The sequence below is a fragment of the Cololabis saira genome, chromosome 7 (genome assembly GCF_033807715.1).
Source record: "Cololabis saira isolate AMF1-May2022 chromosome 7, fColSai1.1, whole genome shotgun sequence".
Classification (NCBI taxonomy): domain Eukaryota; kingdom Metazoa; phylum Chordata; class Actinopteri; order Beloniformes; family Belonidae; genus Cololabis; species Cololabis saira.
Window position 1 is genome coordinate 27,575,053 of NC_084593.1, and position 9,109 is coordinate 27,584,161.

The window sequence follows — 9,109 nt, forward strand, 5'->3', positions numbered from 1 at the left end:
GGTCAGAAGTCAGCGCTGAAACCTGCAGCAATAATCCATCAGGAAAGAACAAACATACTTTACACCATCTGTTTTGCAAAATTTTAGGAAGAACTACTTGATAATGTTTGTTGTTAGATAGTGTTTTATTCATCCCTCAGTGGAGAATTTCGCTTTTTGCAGCAGTAGTACACACACATGCAGCGAAAGAAGGATAAAAAAAGTAAGAAATATAAAATTACTAAATATAAACAGTATATACAGTGGAATAGAAATAAAAGTAGTGAGTACGAGAAGAAACAGGTAGGATGTGTATGAGGTAGGGAGATATTATTGCACATCTTGTTATTGTCCGTACAAGACATAAATAAAAGAAAGACAGGAAAGGCAGTAAGTACATGAAGGCAGCACAGCATAAGTGAATTACTAGTGGGTTGGTGCTATTTCTGCATTTCTATATTTGTCGTGATACACAGACACACTGAAAACAAACAATAATAAGGATGGCCACTAGGGGTCGCCAGTGACGACACGTTCCTTTTCATATAAGCAAAGAAGTCGTAATTTCCGGCTGAGGAGCGCCCTTAGTTGTATTTAATCCCGAGTATTGAAAGGAGTTACCGCAAAAAAAGCGTTAAAAATCCACCGTTTCGAAGCTCCACAACCGAGAGGCGGGTTTGATGTGAAGCTTTAATGTTAAACGACCAAGCGATGTCTGTGGTCTTTGACGGGAGTCCGCTGAAAGCGATGCAGAGCTCGCACAGTCACACGCAGACTGCGCTGAGGTGAGGAAGCAGCCGCTTCACTCCACACTATGGGCTGATTTATGGTTCCGCGTTACAACGCAGAGCCTACGGCGTAGGGTACGTCGTACCCTACGGCGTAGGCTCTGCGTCGATTTAACGTGGACCATAATTTAAGCTTAACTTTAACTTTATATCACATTCTTCTGTCATCTAGGTTAAGAAATCCCACTCAAAAATGTGTGGGCTATTTTACTGGGCTATTTTATGTGGGTGTTTTTTGTTAAAAGTTATAATTTAAAAACTTTTTGGCTGCAATGTGTCTCGACAAACTCGTTGCAGGTAGAGCTTTATGAGTTTTTCACCACTGAAGATTTTTTTTTTATCCTACTCAATTTAACAAAACAAACTAACAGGATATGTGTGGTAGGACAGAATATTTCTTAAAAATAATTAATAATAAAAAATAATAATAAAAAATTCTGGACTTTTTAAACCCGAACATCATTTAAAATAAAGAATGAATTGCCAAATCGTTACATTCTTTCTTAATCGAAGAATATTGATTGTTTTTTTTGTTTACTTTAAAATCAAATGCACGGTATTTTTTGAAAGAAAAAAGGGCTTGAGTTTTTTTTTTTTTTTCCCCTCTTGTAACGGTATTAACATCAATATTCTTGACATTCTTGTCACTGTGGCTCTTTCATTATGAAAAACACAATATACGATAAAATCGTTTTTACATTTTCACATTCACTTGACAAAATGAGAAATTAATTTCAGCTGTCACGTTGAACAGACGTTTTAAATTTCATTTTCAACCGTATTTGTACGCACAGTTTACCAATAACACATATTATTTAATTTTGTACAATTTTTTTGGGCACATTGTTGAAAAATGTATAACAAATCTTTTTAATATCAATAGAGAAAATAAGCAGCAGAAAAGCCACTCTTCCTTTTGTGTCACGGCATCTGGAGGAGTGTTGTGAATTAGCGCCCCCTCGTGGTGGTAGTGCCGCATTATTTTATCGGCGAAAACAAGATAATCGCTTATCTATCTGATTAGATTTCTTCTAATTTAATGTCTGATCAGATTTTTTTTATAATCATTGTCTATCCCCAAATTATTATCAGAATAATTTGTATTGAACAGCCTTTTTTTATGTATTAATTTTTAAATTATGTTTAACTACTGCTTGGAAATATACACCAGCAACTGAATAAAAAATCTTTATTAATATACAACTTCTAATTTCTTGAAACAACCTATATCAGCAGTTAATGGCAACCAAAATGATAATTCAAGATAATTCAAGAATCATAAACATTGATATCCTAGAAGTTTGAATGGACTTGATTTCATTCTACGCGGATAAGTGTTCTTTTAATTTTTAGGGCATTATATCTACTTAATACAAAATCTAAAATAGAAGCATGCAGTTTCCTGTGATGTTTTGTGATTTTGACTAATTAATAATTAAGATGATTCTATAATTGGACTAATGATTGATTATCTGTATTAAAGTCAAGCAACTAATTTGGCACTGAAGTAATGTGTTTTATGGCAGTTAACAAAAGTTTTGTTATAAAGCACGTTATAGATTAAATAAGTAGGTGACTAGAAAATATGTAATAAACAAATGCCTATAATCTGTTACAACAGTGAACCAATCCAAATATTTGGTGATTGTAGATTTTTATTTATTGTTCTACTTTGCTATTTTGCCACTTTCTTTTTTTCACTTATGCACATCATTCAGATACATTTTTATTGCGGAGTTCATTCACAACTTCCTTTCACATTTTAAATACTTCATAAGTAATAGAGAATTCATCTGCAGCTTTAATAGTCAAGATAATCACCACTTGCATCTTTGAAATATTTCTGTGTTGTCCACGCCTGTGCTTGTGTCAGTGCGGTTATAGGTAGCTTGATAATTTTCATAATGAGGCTGCTCGTCTTCCTGCTTTCATCCTGTCTCTCCTCCTCTAGTGCCCAGGAACTGTCCCAGGAGATCAAGTCCTTCATCAGCGGCATTGATGTTGTCCAGGGCCGAAAGCTCAGTATCAGGGAACATGCTCGCTGTGCCGTGCGGGTGCTGCGCTCAGTCCCGGCCTGTCGAGAGGCGGTGCTGGAGCATTTGAGGGGCGTGTACGATGAACATGTGTCCACCTTTCTGCATAACCTGGAGACGGAGGGGAATGCCACCTCTGGGGTGAGCTCCAACCTGGAGGACATAATACAGGTACGACATTGCCTCAGTGGGATGATTTGGTTTAAAATGTTTAAGTTCTTGCCGACTAGGAATGGGCGATATTTTACCGTTCACGATATACCGTCAAAACAATTCCCCACGATAAGAATTTGTCATCTCGCGGTAAAAATGATAAAAATAAAAAGGAAGGAAGGAAGATAAGAGCCTGAAAGAAATAAAGATATGAGCCAGAAAGAAAGATAGATATGAGCCTGAAAGAAAGAAAGATATGAGCCTGAAAGAAAGAAAGAAAGAAAGATATGAGCCAGAAAGAAAGAAAGAAAGAAAGATAGATATGAGCCAGAAAGAAAGAAAGATATGAGCCAGAAAGAAAGAAAGATAGATATGAGCCAGAAAGAAAGAAAGATATGAGCCAGAAAGAAAGAAAGAAATAAAGATATGAGCCAGAAAGAAAGAAAGATAGATATGAGCCAGAAAGAAAGAAAGATATGAGCCAGAAAGAAAGAAAGATAGATATGAGCCAGAAAGAAAGAAAGATAGATATGAGCCAGAAAGAAAGAAAGATAGATATGAGCCAGAAAGAAAGAAAGATAGATATGAGCCAGAAAGAAAGATATGAGCCAGAAAGAAAGAAAGATAGATATGAGCCAGAAAGAAAGAAAGATATGAGCCAGAAAGAAAGATAGATATGAGCCAGAAAGAAAGAAAGAAAGATAGATATGAGCCAGAAAGAAAGAAAGAAAGAAAGAAAGAAAGAAAGAAAGAAAGAAAGAAAGAAAGAAAGAAAGATATGAGCCAGAAAGAAAGAAAGAAAGAAAGATATGAGCCAGAAAGAAAGAATGATAGATATGAGCCAGAAAGAAAGAAAGATATGAGCCAGAAAGAAAGATAGATATGAGCCAGAAAGAAAGAAAGAAAGATAGATATGAGCCAGAAAGAAAGAAAGAAAGAAAGAAAGAAAGAAAGAAAGATAGATATGAGCCAGAAAGAAAGAAATGAGCCTGAAAGATAGATATGAGTCTGAAAGAAAGAAAGAAATGTTTCTGAAATGTGGTGATAGATTTATAGTTACAAAGGTGGAGTTGAATTGGTATTTTTTTTATCGTCATTTTTATCGTTATCGGGATAAATGCCAGAAATTATCATGATACATTTTTTAGTCCATACCGCCCATCCCTATTGCCGACTATTATCAGGAAAAGTAATGCATGTCATTCTGGTTTCTGCAGGAGGTTCATGGCGTGCTGTCAGAGTTTATCCATCTCAACCCCCGAGCATGGGCCCCCCTCGTGTCCACCTGGGCAGTGGACTTGCTGGGCCAGCTGAGCAGCAAGCATGCTGGGCGTAGGGTGGCCCCCCACTCCTCCACCCTCAACGAGCTGCTGCAGCTGTGGATGTCTTGCGCTGCCACTCGCTCCCTCATGGAGGCCTATTCCCAGTGTTTGGCAGCGATGCTGGCCTGGTGTCCCGACGCTTGCGTGGATGCACTGTTGGACACGTCCGTGCAACACTCGCCACATTTTGACTGGGTGGTGGCTCACATCGGGTCTGCCTTCCCAGGAACCATCATCAGCCGAGTGTTGGCATGTGGACTAAAGGACTTCTGCTCTCACGGTACGAAGGATCAAGGGTTGATGTTGATGGGGGCGGATAAAGGCAGCAGAGTGCCCAAGATCGGCTCAGTTGTGGGGATTCTTGGACACCTTGCAGCACATCACTCTGATAGCATCCGGAAGGAGCTGCTCAGGATGTTTCAGGAGAGTCTGAGTCCTTCCAGCCCGCTATCTCCCACTTCATCCTCCACATCTTGGGAAAGCTCACCTCAGCTTCGACGTGCTGCGGTTCCGTTTCTGCTGCAGCTAGCTGCAATGTCCCCAAACCTCTTTGGCGCTGTGTCTGCAGAGCTCGTGGAGCTGCTACGCCCCCCGGTCCTGCTCCAGCTGCAGGCCCTGCTGCAGGGCATCCCCAGGGAGGAACTGGACAACATGCTGGGGTTAGCTGTCCACCTCATCAGCCAGAGCCCATCAGGGGGGGCTCGAGTCCTGAAATTTCTGGCAGACACAGCAACCCCTGCTTCAGTAATTATCTCTGGTCCAACACCTTCACCTCATGAAGGGGTCAGAGAAGGCTGTGACCGTCTCCTTCAGATGTTACTGCTCCATCTCCACAAACTAGTCTTCAACCGCTCTGACGGCGTAGAGATCAACCCTCACAACTCGGCCTCCTCTCAGCACCAGAGGGTCATCCCCTTCCTGGAGGAGCTGCGGTCTCACATAAGTCAGCTGTGTGCCGAGACACTGCGACTGGAGAGGAAGCGTCACCTGTGGCTGCACCAGCTGCTGTGTCTGCTGGCGGTGTACGGGGGTCCCAGCGTCGCCACCGAGACCCTGTGCCAACTTCTCACTCAGGCCCGCAACCCAGATGAGCTGGCTCTTGCCTGGCAGCTCCACGCCACACTCTCCTCCTGCATGGCAGGACTGGTTTCTGCCGCTGTAACCCGGTGCGTGGCCCAGATACACACTCAAACGTTGGGCCCACGGCAGCTGAGGCAGCTGCTGCTCAACCTGGCCGCAGCCATCCAGAGCCAGGACGAGGAGAGAAGAGCACCGGGGGGGGCTCAGTCTTCCATGGCCGTTCAGGTGGGCTCTGCCATCTCAGGACACCTCCATGATTTCTGCCCGCTCCTTCTCCACGGCGATGCAGCCGTATGTCACGCTGCGGTGCGACTCCTGTCCTGTAGCCCGCTGCCACGCACCTCATCCCCAGCGCACCTGCTTCTGCTCTCTCGAGCAGCCGTTACACACTTCTTTCTGGCACTGCGGAGGCGAGGAGAAGTGGGGAAGATGGGTAGAGATGCGGGGCAGGCAGCCGAGTCTGTGTCTGGTTCGGTTCTGCTCCTGTCTCGGTTTGCGGCATACTCTCCTCTCACTCTGAAGGCGGTGCTTCAGCAGCTGGTTGAGGGTGCCCTGCACAAAGGCAATGCTGAGCTGTTTGGAGGTCAGATTGCGGACATGTCTGGTGCTCCTGTGTCATCCCCGACTGTGTCCCCCGACCTTGGAGCTTCTCTGCTGGATATCAACTGTCGGTTTGGTACCACCGTTAATTTTTCTGGCAGTGTGTGGTCTGTGTTTCATGCAGGGGTAATTGGCAAGGGACTGAAGAGTCGCACTGCCTCCCAGCTGCCAGACCCATCAGGAGTCCTCCAGGTGAGCTGTTGGTTATCGAAGACAATTTCCAGAGTAGTGTAGTCTGACAGCTAATTACAGCTAATTAGAGGCGTAAGATTTTAATTGTAAAATGTGAATATGGAATTAGTTCTCTTAGGGCTGTGCGATTAATCGATTTTAAATCTAAATCGGATTTATTAATCACAATCGATGTTAAAAAAAAAGGAAATCGGAAAATCAATCTTTTTTTGCAGCTGGCTGCATTACAGACAGAGCTCGTCTAGGCATCTTTGTTTGGTCAAGAAAATAGTAAATGTTGTCACTTTACTAAACTCAAGGAGGATTTACAGTATCTTTCAATTGCACTTCATTCCCAATAGGGAAATTTGTTTGCTATTTTTCTTTAAAAATAAAGATAAAATATTTGAAACAATTTTTTCCATTGTCTTTTGTAGTTTTACCAAAAAAATCTAAATCGAAAATCGGGTTTTCAGAGAAAAAAATCGGGATTTTATTTTTTTCCAAAATCGGCCAGCCCTAAGTTCTCTGAAAATTGACCCAGTAACACCCAAAACGCATAATGATGTATGTTGTGGTTGATTTTGGGAATGTTCTCTTCTCTCTGCAGAACATTCAGACTCTGCTGGCTGTTGTCGTCCAGTGCTGCAGCTCTTCGGGTCTCAACGGCACCCGACCCCAGCCCAACCCTGATGAGCCACCGCCGATCAACGCAGAAGCAGCTAAAGTTATTGCAGTCACGCTGGTGGAACATGTCTGTCCGGATGTGGCCAACGGGGAGTTGTCCTGGCCGCCTGAGGAGCACGCCCGCACCACAGTGGAGCGAGACATCCACATTAGACGCTGCTTTGAGGCCCACCCAGTGCTATTCCCTTTGCTCCAGGTGGTAGCAGCCGGACGGCCGGCTCTCTGCTACTGCTCAGCTGTGCTCAGAGGCCTGTTGGCCACTTTGCTGGCCCACTGGGAGGCATCTCGTGAGATGTCGTCCACAGACTCCCCATGGCACCTGCAGGCTTCCTGCCTTCTGGTGTTCTGCATGGGAGAAGGGCAGCTCCTGCCTCCTGTGCTGGCCAATGTCCATGAAACCTTCCCCTATCTGAATCCCTTCGAGGTGAGGCTTCTGCTCGTGGCTGTGTGGGAGTACGTAAGAGGCAATGGGCCACTGCCGCAGAAGTTTGTCTTCAGTTCAGAGAAGGGTGTGTTTTTCCGGGATTTCTCCCGAGATGGTGACGTGGCGAGATACGTGGCACCAATCCACAGCGTCCTTCATAAAAACATTGACAGACTGGGTCACCTCTGTTGGCGGTTCCAGCTTTGAGAAGAAGTTAGAAGCAAGCTGTCAGGAGCAGGTCGCGATCTTAATAAAGACGGACTGTTAAACAGAAAAACGAGTGTTAACTTACCTTAAAGTGCACTGCAAAGTCACTGTAACTATAGTTGATTTCTGTAAAGGCGAAGCTGTGGACATAGGTCTTTTGTTCATGTGTCCTTTTTATTTTTTAATGTATTTCTAGACTTGATACATTTCCAACAGGTTTTGTGAGAAATGACACGTGTTTATTATCCACATACAGAATTTGTTGTCCACAAAATAGAGCCCTAATGTGTCATTTTATTTTGAAAGCACAGCTTAACTGTTAAATCATTTGTAGATTGTTTGGTATGATTTTCAGTGAGTTGATGTTCTCCAACTGTGCTTTCACCGTTGCCTCCCTTGTATTTATAAACTGCTGTTTGAACCACTTAACAAAATGGATCTTCATTTAGTCCTTGAACTGAGCATCCTTGTTGCATCATTGCAGAATACTGATGGTTATCATAGTGATCAGTCCTCTCAGTGAATTCTGTTTTTCATCCTTTGAAACACATGCTGCCACATGCTGTTTTTTTAATTTTATTTAGCTCATTGAGTTTATATGTTCTAGTTGTATTTACTGCAGGTTCTCTGGCTTTCTCCGACAGTACAAGGAAAAGATGCCACATTTTTATGTTTTTTGTTTTGTTCTCAAACCCATCTACTTACCTCTGAATTCTCTGGACTGGCAATCCAAGGTCGATGCCAGCTTGGAGAGCCTCCAACCACCATGCCACACTGAATGGGATGAAGCAGAGTGCTGGGGTGCAGGGACAACCAGACACACCTTATTGGAGTTAGCAGCTCTGATTTTCAAGGGAGACCCAGCCAAGGCAGAACCAATACAAGTGGGAGGGACACACACACACAACTAAAACAGCTTTAATACTACAAAATATTAACCATGGAGTTTACAATATACTTGATTTCACACTGTTGTTCCTCCAAGAAATGTTATTAAAATAAAACTCAACGGGCATAGAAGGTAAAAGAATGTACTAACAAAACCCAACAGGTCAAATATTGTTAAAGTGCATTTGATTACATTTCTTGGGGAAGTTCAGCTTGCCAATGGTTTAAAACATCAGTCGCTGCATAGTAAGAGCTGATGTGAGACAGCACATTAAAATACCAAACATAAGTGTAAGAGAATATAAATATAATTGTGGATCAGTTTTAGAGATTAGGATATGTGTAGTGACAGTCATGATCTAAAGCAGGGGTCACCAATCCTGGTCCTCGAGGGCCAGTGTCCTGCATGTTTTAGAGTTTTCTCTGCTTTAACACACCTGATTCTAATTAATCATCGTCATCAGCTTGTCATTGAGGTCTGCACAATTCTCTTAACGGCACAGTCACTTTTATCACGGTGCAATGAAGCAGCGAAACATGTAAAACATGCAGGACACCGGCCCTCGAGGACCAGGATTGGTGACCCCTGATCTAAAGTATTGTTTGGTAATTGCCATTAAATGTGCAGTATGTGCTGTGTTTATGGACTACAAAGACAAAAGGACAAATCTAATATATATCACTGGAAGAAAAGGTAAAAACAAGCAACAGTTATGGAAAAAAATATGAAACGGCTGAATACCAGGTTAGTATCTACAAAATGAATACGGCTGTGAT

General features: G+C 42.7%; 1 protein-coding gene across 1 annotated transcript; it reads left to right on the forward strand.

Moving 5' to 3' along the window:
• Positions 1 to 548: 548 nt before the first annotated feature.
• Positions 549 to 7,998, forward strand: ints5 (integrator complex subunit 5). The gene is made up of 4 exons (XM_061725420.1): positions 549 to 764; positions 2,719 to 2,971; positions 4,171 to 6,147; positions 6,737 to 7,998. The coding sequence occupies exons 1-4, from the start codon at positions 673 to 675 to the stop codon at positions 7,442 to 7,444; spliced, it is 3,030 nt and encodes a 1,009-aa protein (XP_061581404.1). The 5' UTR covers positions 549 to 672; the 3' UTR covers positions 7,445 to 7,998.
• Positions 7,999 to 9,109: the final 1,111 nt, after the last annotated feature.